This window comes from Argentina anserina, chromosome 6 (genome assembly GCF_933775445.1).
Source record: "Argentina anserina chromosome 6, drPotAnse1.1, whole genome shotgun sequence".
NCBI classification, from domain to species: Eukaryota; Viridiplantae; Streptophyta; class Magnoliopsida; order Rosales; family Rosaceae; genus Argentina; species Argentina anserina.
In genome coordinates, this window is record NC_065877.1 from 9,619,493 (window position 1) to 9,641,844 (window position 22,352).

Genomic DNA, 22,352 nt, shown 5'->3' on the forward strand with positions numbered 1-22,352 from the left:
GTGTGTGAATATTGCTCTTACGGTCTGGTACTTACATTGAACTTGACAGGGGACATGGAACCGGCTAGGGGCGGTTTCCGGTGGCAGAAGAGATTGGAACGAAGAATGTGATTGGTGGACAGGCTGTGGAAATAGCGAAATAATTGGATGGATTTTCGAAAATTTTGGTTTCTTATTTTTGAGACTATCTGATCTATCATTTGTTCTTACAGCGAAGCACTGCGCCGGGAGAGTCCTTGAGGTGACACGTGGAACGTAGCTGAGAGGGACACCTAACATGCAAGTGGTACTGGAATTTGTTTTGGGTTTATTTTTTATGAGAATGGGAATTTGTTTTGGTCGAAACTCGATAGGTACTGGAATTTTCAATTTTGTTTTCCACTGTTTCGTCTCTGGGAATATCATGATCGGGGTTCTGTGGTTCTTCTAGGGCTGATATGAATTATATATATATATTTAGTGACCCTGTATAAATTTCATCTAATTCAAACCTCGTTTGACCGTTATAATTTTCAATAAACCAAAAACAATATTAATATGCTCTAAGAGAAGACCTATTACCAAAATGCGAACATCGAAAGCCGTTTGCATATCTAAATCACCTATTTTTTGTCACCGATCGTGCACAGTCGCACAATGTAAACCCATTTAGCAAAACTCCGGTCAATGAGTGTTTTAATATGTCAAAACGCATTTTTTTATTAATCGTAGGTATAGACGGTAAAACCATGTCCAATAAAGATGAAATTTTTACGGGTTCCTTAAATATATATACCGATTATATTTGCTGGTGTCGATCGACCATATTTTGAATTGGAATTGTCGATCGGCGAAGTGTCCACTAATGTATAATAACCTTTATATCAGGTTTCTAATAAAACCATCGCATTATGAAGCGACTATATGAAGGAAACTTATTGGAATCGATCGACACCATATGATGTGATCGAAATATATATTTAGTGACCATTTTTAAAATTTCATCTAATTCGGATCTCGTTTTTGATCGTCAGAATTTCCGGTAAACCAAAAACACCACTAATGTGCCCTAAAGGAGGACTCATTACCAAGATGCGAGTGCCGAAAGCTGTTTACATATTTGAAATCACATATTTTTTTCACCAATCGTGCGTGGTCGCAAAAATGAAACTCATTTGGCAAAGCCCCGGTCAATGATGTTTTATTATGTTAAAACACATATTTTTTTGTTAAACGTAGGTACGGACGGTCAAACCATGTTCAAAATTGACGAAATTTTTATAGGGTCCCTAAATATATATATCGATCACATCTATCGGTGTAGATCGATAATATTTTGAAATTATATTTTATTTGTGACATTTTTTTATAATGTTTTCTATTAATTGTTTTTTTGTTCTAAATCCTTAAATAAGAGTATTAAGTTTTTTTTTTCTAATACAAACTCAAAAGGCCCAACCCGGTCCGGAAAACCGGCAAAACCAATTTTAAGTGAGCAGGTTTGAATTTTCATATTTATGAAAATATTCGGCCAAGTCTTTCACTTATTTAAATTTAGTAAAACTCGGCCCGAATCTCCAACTCATGAACAAACTTGGCCCAATCCGTTGACGAGCCCTAACTATGTTCTCAACATGTTATTGGATATCTCCAATATTTGGTACACATGTTGCGAACGTACGTGTAACTTGTTAAAGTGTCATATTTTGTTCATTGTAATGGAGATGGGGTCATCTGCATATAGGCGAACGGGGATGACGACTTTGGAAAGACAATGATCTTTTGTTTTGCTTCACATGAATTCTTTCATTTATATGAATTGAGGAATTGGGTGTCGGTAGAAAGGTTTAAACATTTTTCTTTTTTTATCTTTTGAAATGATTGAAACATCCTCATACTATTTCGTGTTTGTCTGTTGTCTATTAAAGTGCCGAATTCACGTACGTGATATGATTTATAGAAACAGTACGTGAACTATCATCATAGTGCCATAGTTGCTATATTTATTTTATTCTAATTTGTGTTAAAAAATTGTCCAATATGTGTGTAAAACTAGAGTAAGAAGTAAAATAAAAGGATATTGCAAGATATGACTCATCACCTGAAGGACACAAGGGCAACATACGTGCAGCTCGTGTTGCGTATATATTATTTAATCTTGTGCAGTTCGTCGATGACTGGATGCATTTCTTTTCATCTTCTCTTTTGTATATATGTGTATCACTGTGTATGTATGTATATAGTTAGGATAATGCGATTGAATCCATGTGATATATATCCACAAATTATTATCCTCTTCTGATCTGTACTTATTCACATAAGAAAGTCTGAAAGAGGTTTTTTTTGTTTTTTTCGATAGTTTAAAGAAGAAAAAAAAAGTAGAGCTTAAGTCCCTATTACAACCTACACCAGGCATATTAGGGCTGGATTGGTTGGTATACCAGTCTTAATTTTTTAATACCATATACCAACTAATATATATTTGGTATGAAAAATTCACAATTTATACCAACCAATAACTTTAGTATACCAATTAAGTGGTACGGTTGGTACTCGGTTGGTAATGGACTTGTACCAACATATTTAAGGCCCAAAAATTTAAAGGCCAAATTGAAATAAATAATAACAAATAAGTGAAATAACAATAGAATTTCAAAATCGTATATGTGTATCACTGTGTATGTATGTATATAGTTAGGATAATGCGATTGAATCCATGTGATATATATCCACAAATTATTATCCTCTTCTGATATGTACTTATTCACATAAGAAAGTCTGAAAGAGGTTTTTTTTGTTTTTTCGATAGTTTAAAGAAGAAAAAAAAAGTATAGCTTAAGCCCCTATTACAACCTACACCAGGCATACTATGACTGGATTGGTTGGTATATCAGTCTTAATTTTCTAATACCATATACCAACCAATATATATTTGGTATGAAAAATCCACAATTTATACCAACCAATAACTTTGGTATACCAATTAAGTGGTACGGTTGGTACTCAGTTGGTACGGTTGGTAATGGGGTTGTACCAACATATTTAAAGCCCAAAAATTTAAAGGCCCAATTCAAATAAGTAATAACAAATAAGTGAAATAACAATAGAATTTCAAAGTTTTATATAACTTCAACCAAATTACCAAATACAAAGTCATAAATAGAAAGTCAAAGTCCAAATAGTCAAACTGTTAAATTAATTATGAATTCTCAAAACAATTGAAAAAATAAATAATAGGTTTAAATGCGATATATGTTGACATGTTGTAAGTAGTGATGATGCTACTGATATGTCTAACATTTGTACTTGGGAATTCGATTGAATCGATTCATTTATAATTAAATAAAGAAATTGAAGACGAGAAAAAAAGTGTATTTGAGAAAGAAACTCAGAGAGATTAGATTAAGGTTAGTAGATTTATACGGTTTGAATTTATTTTAAAATATATATACGGTTGAAATTTAAAGATATATATATATATATATATTTAATTAAATAATATAATATAATATAAGTTGGTATGTACGATATACCATGATATATGGAAAATCTATACCACCTACCTATTATATTTGTAATGTTGGTACAATATATTATACCATATATTGTGTACCGAGTATTTAATATACCAACTTATTTTATACGATTGATATATGAATTGATTGGGATGATTTTATATACCATTGACACTCCTAACTTCCTAAGGCATACACAAAGTCCGAAAGATGTTAACAAGTCCGAGTTGTGATTGAGTTGTACGATTGATAAGACAGTCGTTGTTTAGCCAACACGAGACCATTAGTACTTTATGAATTTTTCCTGATGCATATCTCTTGTTGCAAATCCTCACGTTAGGGTTCAAATTCAGTGGCAACGTCTGTTATAAGCCTGCTCTCCGAGCGCCGGCTGTTAATTCACAGACGTTGTCTCTTTCCAATCCACACTCTCCCAATACTCTCACGTGCCAATGTTATTTGAGTCCTTCAAACCCTAAGTGTTGTCATCCGCCTCCTCCAAATGTAAAACCAATTTCTTCCCAATTAAAAAGAGGGGTTTTGATAGGAATGCAGAGAAATCTGTAGACATCGTCCAGTGAAGGAAACTCTGCTGCAGGCATACCCAAGAAATCGTTTGCAACCTATTTGAGCCGATTCATTGATTTAGTTTTGTCCCCACAACCCTTCCCATATCTGGAGTGCAGAGAGAGATGTGGAGGAAGAAACGAGATTCCGAAATTTTCCGTCCAAGTGAAGAAGAAAAGAGACGCCGTCTTGAAATCTCGTACGAAAGTGAGGGGGGATCTGGCAGCACTAGGTAAATGATTGTTCTTGAGTTGTTCATAATCTTATTGATCCTTATGTTTTTTTTCATTATGTTTTGCTTAGACAAATGGTTGTTTGTTGCCTTTGTTATAGAATCTCTTATTACTGTTACAAGTCAAGAGGAAATTTTCCGTCCATAATCTTATTGATGCTTCTGTTTTTTTCATAATGTTTTGCTTAGACAAATGGTTGTTTGTTGCCTTTGTTATAGAATCTCTTATTACTGTTACAAGTCAAGAGGTAATGTAAAGTGTTTTCTGATTGGAGTAGTATCTAATTAGTGTTGCAAGTTCCAAGCTTGAGATTAAATTGGAATATTTATGATGTACTACACAGGTTTAATGCTGAATGTGAATTAGAATAGTTGTACATTGGTTTATGTAAATTGAAAATTTTAAGCACTATGAAACAGAAGAAGACAAAGTTCACAAGAAATTTCTCCTAGTGAATTTGAACTTTGATGACATGGTCATGTTTTAGTTATTATAAGTTTTAGTTAGGGTTGTATAACAATTGAAACAACTGCATTTTCTTTCTTCATCTTCTTTCAAGTTGTTGGAATTGTGGTGTTCAAAACTATTCAACTTTTGTGATGCTGGTAATGCTACTATATTTATGTGCAACAGAGATGGAATGGTTGTACCTAATGCATTGTCTCCGAGTACTAGTTATGTTACAATGGCGGAGCAGAGCTTATGCTTGATATTTGATAAAACTTAGGCCATTGATATTTCCACAAGATTATTAGATATTTTACTACAGGAAAAAGATGGTTAAGGTTTGGAAACAATAATCATGGTGATTTCAGCCAGTTTTATCTTAGTACTGTCTTCCCATCAGTGTTATCTTTTCTGGCTCGCAGTAGATCTTCCAAGGCTGTATGTGATTGTGGGAACTACGACTGGACTGTTCTTACATTTGGCTCAAGAATCGGGTGGTTTAGTATGGGGTGATGAGCTCCCTGTGCGGGCTGTAACACCCTCATTTTTTGTTAGAGCCTCAATATGTCGTGAACCACCAGTTTGTGCGTTGCTTACACAGTTATGGGAACCTTTGTCAATTGTCTTGATACATTCTTCATCCACTGGTAACAAGAATTCCTGCAAATGCACATGGAAGTACCTTTTGGCTCTGGCCAACTTCTCATATTTCTCTATCAACCTGTTCGCGTTTTTGATTCCTCGATTTCTTCCCAGGACCTCTGAGAGGTACTTCAGGGCTGGGAGAGGGATGAAGTTCATTCCAAGACTGCAGAGGACAAGCGCTCAGCAGCTTAGCTCCCGCGGATAAGAGGGCTGACTGATACCTTGGCCGGCTCAGTCTCGTTGCTTTACACTTTTGTTTGTAAAACTTACTCTCGCTTCACTCTTGAACCGTAACCAATTCTCTGTTTGAACTTCGTTGTTTCCTTCACTACTTAGTACTCGTATAAACGTGTAAGTATGAATTATAAATGTGTTGGCTTTCTGTAACTTCTGTTTGTCTTCTTTAACCCTACTTAACGGGAGACTCTTCAAACTTGTTGCAGCAGCCAATATAAGATTAAACGGTGTCCTTGTACCATATGCTCAAGGCGAAAAAGTTTACGACACAATAGCATCTTATAGAATTACAACCTGCTAAAGCACTTCTTATTCTTCTTTAGCTTTGACATCAGAGTTTTACAAACCCCTCATGTTTCAAAAATACACAACCATTCCCAGAGGAAACGAAGTTGTTACATCACTATATCATCAAATCACATTCACCACAATGTTCAAACCCTCCTAGACGTGTATTGCTAAATGCACAGTTTGCGATTTACCATCAATGAGTAATAATTTGAAAATGGTATAAGCTCCCTATCACAAATCTCTGAGCCTCAAAGTTCAACACAATATCTTCTCAAACTTGTCACTGTATATTCTAGATGATTGCGTATAAGCTTTGAAGACTAAATCTAAAGAAAATGCCATATGCATGACTGCATAAGAAATGTGAAGTCAGACGTATTCTATTTTCACACATACTTGCTGCTCCTACGACATAAGGAATACCTCATTTCACTTCGTCAGGCTCATCTCTTCCTCTTTTGCGCTCGCAACTCTAGCACTCTCTCGGTCCTTTCTGAAGATCACATACAATGGCGTATAAAACAAGCAACACAAACCAAATGGAACTGCCATCATGGAAATAAGCCCTTGTGATAATGCAAAGGCCTCCCTCGTAGACCCTTTAATCGGATCTACAGATTTTGCATCATAGCCAAACATCTTCTCTGAAAGAATTCCAACCAAAGGAGCAGCAAAAGAAGAGAAGGATCCTTCAAAAGCCCGATCAAATGCATAAATCATAGTTCGGTGTTTGGTAGGAACAACCTCAGCAAACATGGGACCATTTGCAGCAGTAGCATTCCAGCTGATAGTCAAGCCCATCAGGGTGAGAGTGACTGCAAATGTGTAATAGCTGTCTACTGATTGTGGGATTACTTTGAGTAGAAACCATGAAAATGGGATTCCCATGAAGGCGCTGAACTGAGCACACATGATGCGACCGGTGTGGGGATAGATCCGTGACATTCGATCTGCTATGATCCCACCAAGAAGAGACCCTGTAGCACATCCAATAGCAAAGAGACTGAGGAGAGCTGCTGTACTGTTGTGATCAAAACCTGTAAAAATGGACTAGAAGTTAAAAACTCAGTGCTTAATGAAACCAGAAGTGAATTTGCAGTAGTAGTAGCTACCGATAAGTTCGAACCACATAGTGAAAAACACCATGGCAGTCCATGGCAGGGACCCAACAATGCCCTGCAAGACGATTATTTGAAATGTTTTCACTTTAACGACTGACTTCATGGCTGTCCAAGATTCCAACCAAACTGATGCTGCAGTTGAAGTAGTAGTGCCCTTCATTAGCAAATCATCTCTACAACATAATGCACCCAAATTATTCTTTCTTCACCCACAATAACAAAATCCACAATGTGTTTAGGAATTCAAGCTTAAAGGTACCTCTCAAAACTCTGGTCAGCACCATGAGTGATAGGAACTACTTTTCTAGGGTCAACAACAAATATGAACACAAGGAAGCCAATTAGAGAACTCAGTGCTGCCATTAGAACGAAGGCAATACGCCATCCAGGTATGCTCCAATACATGTCACCGGCCATAAGTGTGGCCACTACACCACCTCCAATGCCGCCCAAAGAGCCAACAAGGCTCACCATCCCAAACCCTGCCCCTCTCACGCCGTCCTTGTAACTATCAGCAATGAAAGACTGAAGTGCCGGTATAACAATTGCCAGTCCGAAACCATTCACTGCTCTCCAGATTGCAGCTTGACCAAAATGGTGGCTTGCACCCACTGCAGCAGTTGATATCGCCCAGCAGAAAGTCCCCATTGCAAGTACAGTGGGGCGGTCATATAGGAGGACTAATACACCTGCAAGGGGAGATGCCATTCCCTGCACAAAGTTCCTGATGAATGTGAGATATCCAAGATCAGATGGCCCAGCATTGAAAGCTTCACTGACTTCTTTGTATACTGATGGGATGAGATTCTCATCGGCTCGCTCCTTTATAGCAGCCATGTTAATGAGAATGAGGGACAGAGAAACCCCCAAAATCTTTCTTGTTCTGTGAAAACAACACATATTGACAGGTTAGAGAAAACACTGTCAATTCATCATATAAATTCCTCAGTACAAAGGAGTTCACAATCTTGTGTCATGATTATAAGGGATTCTCTTCAATCCAGAATTTCTAGGTGAATCTGAATCCAACACAATCACATATCTACGATGTTCACAATCCATTCTTAAACAGAACTGAAAAATTAGTGGAACCATATAAGTCACAGTTTCCGTTTTATTGCATTGAAACACCTTACCATAAACACTAGTTCCATACTTCCATTACATCACTAACTAATTCAAGACCTAGACACATGCATTTCATAAGCATAAATTCAAAAGCAACAAACAATAGAGCATCACTAAAATGGTAACCACTTCCTAGTAAGGCTGTGTTTCAAGGCGAAAATTTTAAAGTGCTCCGGAATATTGAAACTCCGAAGCTGAGAGCCATTATATTAGTCATTGTTTGTGGAGCTTCAATACTCCGGAGCACACTAAAAAACTAATGCGTTGAGGTGTGAAGTCGTTTGCTAAATCTGAAAGCAATGCTAGAAATCCTAGAACACTCAAAAAGCATTTGACTTTACCAATTCCAAATTTATTGGAAACTAAAAACTGATACTTCAGCCATGAGCAACCCACAAAAAGATATCAAATCCCATATAACAATCAAAAACTAACACAGAGAGATAAGCTGAAAGAACAACAACACATGAAGAAACAACGGTTAGCTTCAACAACTGACCTCATGGATTCCAAGCGTCGAAAAAACCCAGGTGTTGATCGAGAAGAGGAAGACGGGTATCTGTAGGCCTGTTTAAGGCCCATGAAAGAAGAACCCGACTGCCCTCCAGAGAACTCGGAAAGTACAAGCCCTCTGCACCTATGGCGGATCTGAAAAGACAAAGCTTTGAACTTGGTTCAAATCTACACGACCATTCTGGTCTCCAAGTTTAAAGAATATATTTACGATTGCCGGGCCGTTAATTTGAAGACGTCGTTTTTCAGCATCACGTCGGGTAGTTATCTCCGTCTCCTTCCTTTTCAAAATACACCAATCATTCATTGACAAATAGTCAATTTCAATTTTGGCTCTCGGAGAGCAGGCCTTTACCAGAACTTGCCAAATTCAGTCGACTATCTTGCATTATCGGACGAGATGTTAGAAGTTGTCGTCTTATCCCTACGTACCTCCTCCATTTGCATGGGTATATCCGTATATAATAATAAAGAGAAACGTTCTATATAGTAAACATTATAAGTTTTACAAAAGCCATAGCTTACATAGGTAAGACAGTTAAATAGCGTAATTAGTTATTAATGGAATACTTTTAGCAATATAACTGTCAAGGTTTCTGGGGCTCCAGTCACATGCAAAACCTCATACATAATTCCTAGTTGGCTAGTTTACTCACTCTATTGTTTTCAGGTGGCTAGAACAAGACGATAAGAAAATCGCAAAGAGTTCAACTAAATGATGACCTTTAATATCTGGCAAGCAATAAAGGAATGGGCACTACTGCACTAGCTAGTCGTGGGACTCGTAAGAGTTGTTAAGATTATCTTCTCGACAGATCGACCATTGAACCATATCCATATGCTTGAGTTTGGGATATGCCCTTGCATCTCAGGAATCAGGATATATATAACATAATATTTCATATAATATAATGAATAATGAATGCATGTAGACCTAGCTCTACCTGCATCCAGATATGATTTATCTCTTGATGATGGGCCTAACCGATCGCCGACCAGTGGTTAGTGATCACGTAATCGTATATCTCGGAGGTTACCGGCACAGCCTCCCTGACCGGCTCGAATGAATTTGAAGTTGTTGCGCAAGTATAGTGATGCAAAATGTGTTACATCCAAACGGGACCGAGGACGAGTTGTGGTTTCAATTGATGATTGTACTAGTACAATCTGTGGCCATGAGTAGTCACGAAGGGGTGTGACAATACGTTTACCTTGTTTTTAGTCATTCAAGCCTTTCAGACAAACAATGTCATTTTCTCAAAAGAAGAAAAGAAAAACAATGTCATTCAAGAAGAAGAAACTAATTTATCTGATACAGGGAAATTTATTTTCCAAGAATAAGAATTGATAGAATAGTTTAGCCCAAAAACAAGGAAAGTGAAACACAGTGTGGCTGCTGGGATTCGAGCCCAGGTCTCCACGGCCACAACGTGGAATTCTCACCACTAAACTACAGCCACTGGGGTTATTAACGGAATTGGATCATATTAGTTAACTTCATGAAAAGATGAGATAGTGTCATAGTGGTGACTGAAGAGACCAACAAGGCAACAACCACCGACCCACTCATCTTTCGGTTTCTCTTATAAACACTCGAGATTTCATGCGCAGAACCATCCAGAAGGCAGAAGAAACTAATAATGAAACAAAAAGATGCGAGTTTTTGTAGAATGTGATTATTATATGGGGTATGTTAATTAGTACGTAGTGCTACATCATTATGATTTCTTTCCTCATTATGAAAAAATATAGTGAGTGAACCACATATACCGAAGACCATTCAAGCGAGTAATTAATTATTCTCCTAATTCTTTCATTCGAGCATCTGCCCGAGTGTCTTTCTATATGTGAAATTATCGGTTCAACAATTTTAAACGGTCTAAGCGCTGCCCCAATGCCCATTGCATCAAGTACAGAAGCATACAAATACCCCAACAAAACTAAGGTAGCTATCCCAATTTTTTTTAGAAATTTTCTAATTTGTTTTAGATTTTTTTTTAAATGAGTAGCTTGTGTTTATAGAAAATATTTCGAACTTCCATCAGTAACGGGAAGAGGAACTGTGTTGGTGGGGCACATGAAGGATGATGCGGGTTAGGCTGGCAAGAGCCCTCATGTCGACAGCTATCCCAATCAAGGTTTGGGAGTGGTGTGGGTCACCATGTCATATTCGTGGGACCTGTTTACGGCGGGTTTTTGGGGACCATCTGATGCGAGTCAAATTAGTCAAATTTTGATTGCACGGTGATGAAGTTAAAACGGTACAGTTTTGCTGTGCAAGGTTTCCCGCCATTTTCAAAATACAGCAGCAAGTATAATAATGGGAATATTGGCATTATTGTAGAGTACTACAAGATTGTACTGTTTTGTTACTTTTGTGCATATGAATGATATGATGGGATGTTTGGGTAGTGTATGGTTCCTCACTTCCTTTGATCTTGTCCTGAATCCCGACTTCCTAGAATGGATTTCATATTTTCGAATTACTAACCTAAGCATATATATCACATATTTACAGTTTACGTAACGCCATGAACTAGGGACGCTGTATTAACTCTATAGTTTAGTAAAGACCACTTATTATAGTCAAATTTGAGCGCATAAGTAAACCAATTTTACAAACAAAGAATAACGTGCGTGAATTAATTATAAATAAAAGTGATCTAAAGCTCTACTCAATTAAGCATATGATATGACACATCAATGGAATAATCCTAACAAACAAATACAGTACGAGCCACTTCTAACTAACTAAATGCAAATTTTTCCCTAACAAAACTATGATCCTAATTGTTAGAGACTTAATGAGAAATTCCCGAAAAATGTCAAACTTTGAGCTCCATTAAACTTTGAGCCACTTCTAAGTAAACAAATGTTTTATAAACAAAATAGGTTCGTGCGAGTTAACTCAAATGGGTCCATATCGATCCACTCAATGTCACTACAACTAGATCTCAATGATCACTGTTAAGGAGAGGCACAGGCAATAGCTTGTTACTAACTTAATCCAAAACTACATGACGTTAATTGTTGACCCGATACCTCCGTCTAGTGATATAATTAATGGACGGCTTGACCACAATACCATTAAGTCTAGACGTTGGAGATAAGCAAGCAACTCTCTAAGATAGCCTCCGATCTGATCGACCATCTATCTCCAATGACACAAAAAGTGGGGAAGGCCTTCGCATATTTGATGAGTGACCCGGAACCAGAAGGAACAAGTAAGAGGAGGAGAGTTCGATATCGATCCATCATCCATCATGCATAATTTCGAGATTGGGTCTCCACGATAGTTTTGCTCTTAAAATTAACTCCACAACAAGAAGGACTTGTGGAGTTGCGGGGAAGATGTCGATCTTGGCAATTCATCCCTCGCTCATGGTCCACGAACTGAACATAGGCCAAATTGAATGATATTTCTTACTAAACGGTGTTTCCATGTAAAATCATCTCGGCCTAGATAGTTAAACTAGATGAAACCAAGAGAAGAGTGAAACTATATTGGTGCACACACTCTTAAATTCAATTGCATGCACTTTCACAAGTTTACAATGCTAATCTTATGTAAAGCTGCTATATTAACTATTCTAACAATTCGCAACTACTCTACGTACCAATATTACAGTTGGGGATTCAATGATGCAATAAAGCTATGGACAACTTCGATCGATAATGGTGGAGAAATGCAGAGGTTATTGCTCTAGCTTGTCTCATGGGTGGAGAAATAACTTTTTTTCTTTGATAATGAGGTGAATATTATCGCTTTTAAAAAACATGAAGCGAATAGTGTCATGATATTAATTTTTTTTTTGGTAATGAAAGAAACTTCATTAAGGGACCAGCCCGAATCATGATATTAATTAGTTTGGCATTCATTGTTGAAATACTGCTTGGGTTCATTTCGTTTATGCATGTGATTTTTTTTTTGAGTTTTGCTTCTTTATTTAGGCTGAGATTTTGTGGTTGGCATATTGAGCTTTAAGGTTAATATGCACTGAGATATATACCACAGAAGCCGGAGTTTCGCTGTCGGAATAAGAAAGTTTAGTTATTAATAATTTGGGTTAATTCCTCCTATGATACTTGAAGTATGACTATTTGGACAATTTGGTACCTGATGTATGAAAACAGACAATTTGGTACCTGAAGTTCTCATTTGTAAGCCATTTTGGTACCTATATCAATTTTGATCATATTTTAGGGTTTTTTTCGTCATTCTAGCCCTAAACTCATTAAATTCACATTTTTCTTCACTTCTTCATATAAGTGTGGCATCTTTAGAGATAATTAAATTGATATATCTACTCCACTTAGCATCTACTTTGCATATATCAAAAATATTTTTTTCTTAATATACTTATTGTATCCTTGCCTTTATGCAATTGTAATTTTTTATTAAAATATATTTTTTAAATTACTTATAATTAAAATTAATTTAGATTGATAGCTACATTATGAAAAATTATATACGTAAATCATCACAGATACTAAGTGGATGAGTTATCAAATTTTTAGTGATAATTTAGAGGCAATTTGAAAGTATTATGAAAAAATAAAGTAAAGTAGAGATAAGATGACGGAAATAACCTTGAAAATATTGTCAAAATTGACATAAGTACCAAAATGTCATAAATTTGAGAACTTTAGGTACTAAATTGTCCGTTTTCATACATCAGGTACCAAATTATTCAAATAGCCAAACATCAGGTACCACATGAGGAATTTACCCTAATAATTTCAATGAACATATATGGTAATGGATAAGCAAAAACCCTTTATTGGAACAAAGCCCTCCAAGGTCTTGTTTGCCAAATCTTGAAGAGTATGGGATTACGAGTAACACCTTCTATTTTGAGACTTATCGGCAAATGAGACCAGTATCCAAATGGGGAGGAGTATGGACATGGCTGAAGGGGAACCCCAGAAGAGATGCTCCTTTTGATTTGAAAGGAAAAACATGTACTCAAGAGTTGGCCTCATAGCCGGTTTTGGGTGGTGACCGGTGAGTAATGGTTTGCCTAGAATGGGTAGGACTATGCAAACTGAATAAATGGTAATGATGTCCTTGTGGTGCCGGCGGGTGATGATACCACAAATCACCTTATGGTCATTTTTAGTGAATCTTTGAAAGAACAAAACTTGTGTAATTTGATACTGGAAGGTACATCTATTCTCTGCGTTGTTCAACTTGTTCTCTTCAGTGGACTAGTGGTAGTGAAAAATCTGCCACCATCTTTCATTTACTAGCTCTGATCATAGTGACATAACTGATTTTTTCCAAATGTTCTGTAATCTCTGTAATCTGTGGTGTTTTGGATTAGCTGCTACTTTGCAATCTTTCCATAATAATGTATCTAGCTAGGTGAGTCTGCATTGTCATTTCTCCAGCTGATCTAACAAACTGAGTGCTTTTATGCCTTAGATTGATATCTTATCTAACTCATGAAAGCTTTACCTTGTAGGAGAACTATCGGCTTCTTTTGTGTTTGGGGAGCTATATATTTTGGTCTTTGGAACTTAATTTGATGTACATTTCGTTTCAGTTCATGAAAGTTTAACAAATTATTAGTGAGGATGCCCTCCACTATGTATGTAGTGCATCTTTTAGCTGTAGTTATATCCATGGAAGATGTCTGCGGCATTTGGAGTTGCCTATGTAAGAACAATGATGAAACTAGTATAATGTGTAGAGAAACATGGACAGAGCAGGGTAAAACATCTGATGCGCATAATTAGATGAGATGTTGATATGCTATTTATCGAGTTATAATTCCTACATTTAACTCTCATATCTCTTTTTATTACATGTAGTCATTAATATATATTTCAGTGTGCTCCTGTAAGTCCAGTTGACTAGACAGCAGATTCTATTATATGCATCGGCAGTTGGAATTCTATTACATGACAAAGCTTTGGATCTTGTTTGATTGACAGCTCTGCAGGAGTCTAATTCTGCTGATATGTTGTAGGAAAAGATGGACGGAGATCACTTTTAGTCCAGTTAAATATGCATGCCATATTGTGTTTGGTGTGGAATTTAGTTGAATGATGTTGAATATATATATATATATATATATATATATGTGTGTGTGTGTGTGTGTGTGTGGAATGATGTTGAGAAAACAGAAAAAACACAAATTGTTTTCCATTTAAACCAGTTTATGTGGTACTTTAGCTTACATTTGAGTACAGGTTGGACTGCGTTATATATCTATACCCATAGTTCAAGGACTTCAAGCATTTCCCTTTTGAACCGTTTGGTTGCTCTTAATTTCTTCATGTTTATACTTTGTTTGCAAGTAATACTGGGCCCGAAAAGAAAGGGAAAATGCAATATTGGCATTTTAGACTCGGGGCAGGAAGGTTTGCAATTGTGAAGTGGCGCTGGGTTAATTAGACCTGAGGTGAGCATTTATCAATCTAATAAAGGCAAAACATTCTTGTATGATTAAATATGAGAAAGCATTAACTGTTAATGCATATGCATGTCTTCTATTTTGCGCTGAAATTGTTGTCTACAGAAACTGATTCAATGTAACTCTCCAAGGTTAGTTTGGCTAAAATGGTGCAGAGGAAGTTGAAGAGACCATCTCAAGTCAAACTTATAGTACCAAACATAAAGGGCACGCGGGCCCCGATACTGTGCCACGTCATTTAATGAGGCTAGTAATTAGATGTAAATATTTCATGCTATTTCTTCTTCCTCCTGGGTTCGTCCTCCTCCTCTTCATTTTAATTTTTATATTTTCTCATCTGCAGCTCCTCACTCTGTTCAACCATGAGAAACCCAAATTGCCTCCAGATATCCATCTCTATAATTATTCCACTTTTAAACTTGGATTTTGTTTGGCAGGCTGGAAATTACCGAGCACATCTTATAGCAAAAGTCCATTATTTGCCATGGTTGATTATCCCCTTCTATATTCGTTGCGGCCTCCTAATAGTTCGACGTCATCGACCCTTAATCGCAGGATTAGAGCTTTCCAGCCACATCACCCACACTACACCATATATATGAACCAACAAAACCTCACAATTCCCCCAAAACCATGCCTCCCACAGCCGGTGACGGCGACATGGCGTCAGCACGCAGGGTGGCGAGGCGAGGGCTCGTCTACTACACTCTCAACTTGGTCATTCTGCTGGCCTCTCATTTTGAAAAGGTTGATGAGTTTCTTTATAATGGTACGCCTCTGGAGAAGGCTCTGGCTATTTACTTTGTCATCATCACAGCATTGATTTTTGATATCAGCACCGTCCACTTCATCGTGTATCCTATGTCTTTGTGGAGCTCTTTACTATGCAGATGTCATTCTACTTGAGGTATCTCTTGCCATGATAGTAAAATCCTTTCAACAAGGGATGATGATGAGGATGATGTTTTTCAGTAATTAGAAAATGCATCTTTGAGCTGTGATAATAATCGTGTAAAATGTGTGTGGTCTTTGGGTTTTATTCATATGGATTAGAATTGAACTTGGACTTCTATAACTTGACACAGACAAAGTTAATAGAGAATACTTCGGGATCTACACAATTCGATGAGGTTCCAGTTGGCTATTCTACAAGAGATATTTACTATATTTACTATATATACTGTTGTTGCTTGTAGGCGCATGTGTTTTTAATCCTTCTCTTGAGTGGACTCTGATATGCATTGGCAGCTGGAAACTTCGAGCATTTTTTTTTCTTCATTGGAATTTCGGGTACTATTATAAGTTGCATAACAATTTTATGGACTGTGTTTCAGGTCTGCAGGACTGCAGGGTTCACAATTTTGCACACAGGAAAAGCGTGAAGAGATATATTCGATTTCTTTTCAGCTTATTGAGATATTCGTATAGGAAAAGCGAGAACAGGCTCATATATGTTCCTACCGGTAGCATCGAACTTTCCATTAGCACATTAGTTTACTTTAGCTTCACTTTCTTTGGTCGTCTCTGTCGATCAATTTCTGGTAATTTTTGTTGATAATATGTATGTTACTAGATTTGCTTAGTTCCATCAGTTGACAGAGAGCAACCTTTTCTTTTTCTTGCAAAGCAAACAAGCCAACCAAAGTGATCCCTATTTGCAATCTCTCTTCCTCTGACCTTGTAAAAGATTATATTATGCGTCCTGATAAGCAAGATTGAAGGTGAATATGATGCGAGTTCACCAATCAATCTAAGTACTAATGTATGTGTTATCCTCACTTAATTGATATGTTGTCGGCCTATGTTTCACCGTGGTAAACCTGGCCGTCAATCCCGTAAGTTAAAATTAGCGCTTCCGTAATGAGATCTTCCCCTCGACCAAGTAATGAGCGCCAATTTTCTTTTTAGGTGTTACCTGGGTGGGTACAGTTTTTTCCTCGTCCATGTTCAACAAACATGTTCTTATTTGTTGTCATAATCGAGTTGTGATGATCTTGGACGACACCCTTGATAATAAACTCAATACTTCAAATTAACCAAAATAAATTTTCAGGTTCATAACATATTCCTTGACCAAAGTCCATCCAAGGCAACGTCAGCATATTGCAGAGAACACAAAATACCAAACCAGGACTCTGATGAGTCCAAATACACATAGACCTGAAAACTCATAGCAACCAATACAAGCAATACTGAGGGGAGTGCAGCAGCGGATAGTGACAGCTACTAGTAGCACGCCATATCACCCCAAATACACGTACTACATTTTGTCTCTACGTACCACCATACGTACACATAACACATCACAGATTGGAGAATACCAACAGAGAGGGAAGCATGCCTCCGACTCCATCTCCAACAAGAGCCGGTGGTGAGATCACGAGAAAAGGGGAAGCAGCATTGGCTTTTTTCGCGACTGCTACAGTGTTTGTGTGTAGCCTCTGCCTCTGTTGGTACGTTGCTCCATTAACAAAAGGCAACTATGTGCTCCGGGAGTTGGCTCGCTTCTTGTCTTGCCTCATACTCCTGCTTATTCCGTTCAACCTCTTCAACTTTGTTGTCTTTGTGTATCATTTGCAAGGGGAAAGCATCAGGTACCTAAAGAAGCTTAACATTAAGTTCATTTAACTTTCATGTGCCCGGTCTGTGGTTTGGTGTTAATTACTTGATTCTGCACTTCTGCATATCTAGTTTGGCATTCATTGTTGAAATTTCGTTACAATTTATGCATGTGAATTTTTTTTGAATTTTGCTTCTTTAGGCTGGGATTTTGGTTGGCATATGCCGCTTTAAGGTTAACATGCACTGAGATATAACCACCTATATGGAATAGAAGCCGGAATTTCGCTCTGTCGGAATAAGAAAGTTTGGTCAATAATTAACAATTTAATGAACGTATCTGGTAACGGATAAGCAAAAACCCTTTATTGGAACAAAACCTCCAAGGTATTGTTTGCCAAAGCTTGAAGAGTCTGGGATTACAAATAAGTGAAATAACACCTTCTATTTTGAGACTAAACAGAAAATGAGACCAGTATACAAATGGGATGAGTTTGGACATGGCTGAAGGGGAACCCCAGAAGAGATCTGCGTGATTTGGAAAGAAAAACATGTAATGAAGAGTTGCCCTCATAGCCGGTTTTGGGTGGTGATTGGTGAGTAATGGCTTGCCTAGAATGGGTAGGACTACGCAAACTGAATAAATGATAGTGATGTCCTTCTGGCGCCGGCGGGTGATGATACCACAAATCACCTTATGGTCATTTTCACCATGGATAGTGAATCTTTGAAAGAACAAAACTTGAAATTTGATACTGGAAGGTATATTTTTTTCTGCGTGTTGTTCTCTTTAGTGGACTAGTGGTAGTGGAAAATCTGCCATCTTTCATTTACTAGCTTTGACCACAGTGACATAATTGATTTTTTCCAAATGTTCTGTAATCTCTGTAATCTGTATTGTTTTGGATTAGTTGCTATTTGCAATCTTCTTACCATAATAATGTATCTAGCTAGGTAATTCCGCATTGTCTTTTCTCCAGCTGATCTAACAAGTTGAGTGCTCTTATGCCTTAGATTGATATCTTATCTAACTCATGAAAGCTTTACCTTGTAGGAGAACTATTGGCTTCTTTTGTCTTTGGGGAGCTATATCTTTTGGTCTTTGGAACTTAATCTGAGGTACATTTGTTTCAGTTCATGAAGTTTAACAAATGATTAGTGAGGATGCCCTCCACCATGCATGAAGTGCATCTCTTAGCTCTAGTTATATCCATGGAAGATGTGTGTACGGCCTATGGAGTTGCCTTTGTGATAATAATGATGAAACTGGAATAATGTGTTGAGAGACATGGACAGAAGGGGTTAATACATCTGATGCGGACAATTAGATGAGATGCTGATATACGATTTATCGAGTTATAATTCCTACAGTACTGCATAAGTTTCATATCTCTTTTTGTTACATGTAAATATTTCAGTGTGCTCCTGTAAGTCCAGTTGACTAGATAGCAGATTCTATTATATGCATAGGCAGTTGGAATTTTATTACATGACAAAGTTTTGGATCTTGTTTGATTGACAGGGTCTGCGGGAGTCTAATTCTGCTAGGAAAAGATGGACAGAGATCAGTTTTAGCTTTGAAAGATGGTACCTTGACCATCTATAATATATGTTAGTGTCCAACTTTACAAAGTCCTGATCTAAGTCATTACTTACTATTCAGATGATTTGATTAGTATCACTACTACTTTTATCAGTACTATTGTTACATATTTGGGACGTACCTTATTATTTACCCCGGGTTCTTCGGCGGCCACACTAGATTTGCTCAATTCCAACTCTTGACAGGCATAAACCCGATCTGCTTCTGAACCAAACTAGCTACATCATATAGCTAGTCACATTTCTATGAACTTGTATATCTATGCAAATGGTTCTTGTTGTTTACTACATATCGATGACCTCAAATCTCTCAGTTTGTTCATCTTTATGCCTTCACAAATTCTTAAAGACGCAGAGTGTGGTAGATCATTCTCCTTTATATATGCAGTGGTATTGAATCGATCTATAAAAGAAGGCAGTTGCCATTTACCAACACTAGCAATTTGCTTATGCCACCCCATGTATGTTACTGAAGATTGAATGATACAGAGACAAACCAGACCGTTTTCATTTTCTTGCAAACCAAACAAGCTAATACTCATTTTCCAACTATATATGCTTTCTTCTCTTACCCACTGCAACATGAGTTTGGTACTAACTGGACGACCATTGAAGAGCTGACTTCCTGCATTATGATATGAAAAGTTTAAATGATAGAAAGAAGAAGGGAATATATCCTATGAGATTGATGAAAGGCTCCATCTTGTAGTCTTCTACCATATTAAGTGAAAATACCTAAATAACCAACTACACTCATTTGAGAATTAATTTGATTATCAAGCTTCAAATCAGCATAACTTTGAGAATTACTTCGAATTCTCAGTAATTTCTTCTTCTTTCTCCTCCTCCAATATTTTGTCACGGTTGATTAGCTTGACTTTGGTGTTGCTCCTCCTCCTCCTCCTCCTCCTAATTAAGGCTGAGACTTTGGACATGACCCTTAATCCCCAATTGGTAGAATGCATTGCCACATCACCCCAAAACACTAAAGCCCCAGTGATAGTGAAACCTCAACAATTCCCCAAAGCCCATAACACAAGCACACCATGCCTTCCAGTCCCAGCGCCGATGGTTATCCTGGCGACCTGGAGCCAGTATTCAAGGCAGCGTTTAAAGGGTTGCTTGCCGGTGCTCTAGCCTCTGTTCTCTGGCTGGCCTCTGATCGGGTCAAGGTTGTTGATGGGTATCTGGATGTCACACTTCTCTACTGGGGGTTTACAATATCACTCTTTGCTATGAGCTTCTATGACTTCATGCTCGCTCTGTATCATCTCCCACGCCGTTTCAGCCGCTCAAGGTTATATATACACTTATACCCTCCTCCTATTAACTTCGTTCTATCATTATTTAGATGAAAATTTTCATGTTCTAAAAGGCAACTCATATATATTCAGGGTTTAAGACCCTCTCTTTGACTATAAAGGAAAAACATGTAATGGATAGATGAGAGTAATATCTTAATCTTTGGACTGTGGTGATGAACTGATGATACATACCATGAATCAGGGTCTGGTCATTTTCTTGTAGAGCGAGAAAGTGTTATCAATTTCGGGACCAAAGTGGTGTTATTTGTTTCTGCAAGATGCTTGTATTCTCTGTTCAGTGGTTATTGCAACATGTTTCCATTTATTAGGATTTAACCAAAGTGACATGTTACTCTTCCTCCAAATCTGTTGTCTTGATGTTGATCGCTGTTCTTCTCGTTTAGCTGCTTTGTAACTAACACAAGGGATGCTCTTGTGTGATATATTGTTATATTTTTTTAACTCTTCATGAGCTTGATCACTTGCAGGATAATATTGCGGTTCTTGTTGTTCTTATGTCTTTCTGGAGCTATGTATTACATCATTTCAACTTAGAGGTATGTCTTGAAATCGCTAATATGCTTATGATAGTAACGAAATTAATTGTTTCAACAAAGGATGATGATGAGAAGGATGTACGTCCTCCAGCATATGCCTTTGAGCTGTGATAATATTGTGTGAAATGTGTGTGGTCTTTAGGTTTTATGACTTTTATCCATGTGAAATATGATTGAACTTGGACTTCTATAACAAGAAATAGACACTAGATTATACATCTGATCCACACAATTCGATGAGGTTGATAAGTTGGCTATTCTGATAGAGATTTATATACACTGTTCAAGTCTAGATTGAGTGCTTATTTTGTGTTGTTGCTGCATGTTGTCGTATGTTTTTTTTCCTTCTTTTTCGAGTGGATTCTATGGTATCCATTGGTAATGAGAAAGATTGAGCCCTATTTTCCTTTCTCTTGCAATTTCGGGTACTTATTTCAGTCGCTTAAGTAACAATTCCACTGGACTGTGTTTCAGGGTCTGCAGAGTTTGCAATATTGCACACAAATATCATATAGGAAAAGATGGGCGAGAAGTAAGGGATTGGGTTTCTTTTTGCTGTATTAAGATCCAGCCTGCTGATATATGATAGTTCTCCAGTAGCGTTGAACTTTTTCTAGGCACATTACTGACATTAGTCTAACTTTACCTTTCCTTTCTTTAATCATCTCTGTCCATCAATATCTCTGGTCATTTTTGTTGATTCAATGTATGCTGAATTGCAGATAGATTTGCTTATTTCCATCTGATGACTGAAAACACCTTTTCTTTTTCTTGCAAAGCAAACAACCCAACCAAAGTGATCCCAATTTGCAATCTCAACCTCTTGATGACCATTAAAAAAAAGGCATAAATGCCGATTTGCACCTCAAACTTGGCTGAAATTGTCAATTTGCACCCCGAACTTGCATTTAAGTCAATTTACTTCCTAAACTTGGTAAAAATTGCCGATTTACACCCCGAACTTGTATTTGAGTCAATTTACCTCCTAAACTTGGTAAAAATTGCCGATTTGCACCCCATCTGTTAAATTTAACTGTTTCTATCCAATTTTGCGTCGCATGTCATACACATGAGGGGTAATGTTGTCATTTTCTAATTATATTTTTCTTAAAAACAAATAAAAATATTCTTTAAAATGAGGATTATTTTGTTAATCAAATTATTTATTTACATCTTTTTTTTACATATTTAACCCTACTTTGAATTATATATTCAATATACCCACCCATTCAAAT

At 37.1% G+C, this 22,352-nt stretch overlaps 1 protein-coding gene, 1 long non-coding RNA gene and 1 other non-coding gene across 3 annotated transcripts; 1 reads left to right on the top strand and 2 right to left on the bottom strand.

Moving 5' to 3' along the window:
* Nucleotides 1-5,735: 5,735 nt before the first annotated feature.
* On the bottom strand, nucleotides 5,736-8,885 carry LOC126799279 (uncharacterized). The gene is made up of 4 exons (XM_050526444.1): nucleotides 8,663-8,885; nucleotides 7,295-7,918; nucleotides 7,027-7,208; nucleotides 5,736-6,951 (listed from the first exon to the last, which is right to left on the bottom strand). The coding sequence occupies exons 1-4, from the start codon at nucleotides 8,743-8,745 to the stop codon at nucleotides 6,344-6,346; spliced, it is 1,497 nt and encodes a 498-aa protein (XP_050382401.1). The 5' UTR covers nucleotides 8,746-8,885; the 3' UTR covers nucleotides 5,736-6,343.
* A 1,179-nt stretch (nucleotides 8,886-10,064) lies between these two features.
* On the bottom strand, nucleotides 10,065-10,136 carry TRNAH-GUG (transfer RNA histidin (anticodon GUG)). Its single transcript has one exon. It is a non-coding gene; the product is annotated as a tRNA-His (tRNA).
* A 10,051-nt stretch (nucleotides 10,137-20,187) lies between these two features.
* Nucleotides 20,188-21,758, top strand: LOC126800150 (uncharacterized). The gene is made up of 3 exons (XR_007672694.1): nucleotides 20,188-20,553; nucleotides 21,049-21,117; nucleotides 21,592-21,758. It is a non-coding gene; the product is annotated as an uncharacterized LOC126800150 (long non-coding RNA).
* The last annotated feature ends 594 nt before the right edge of the window (nucleotides 21,759-22,352 follow it).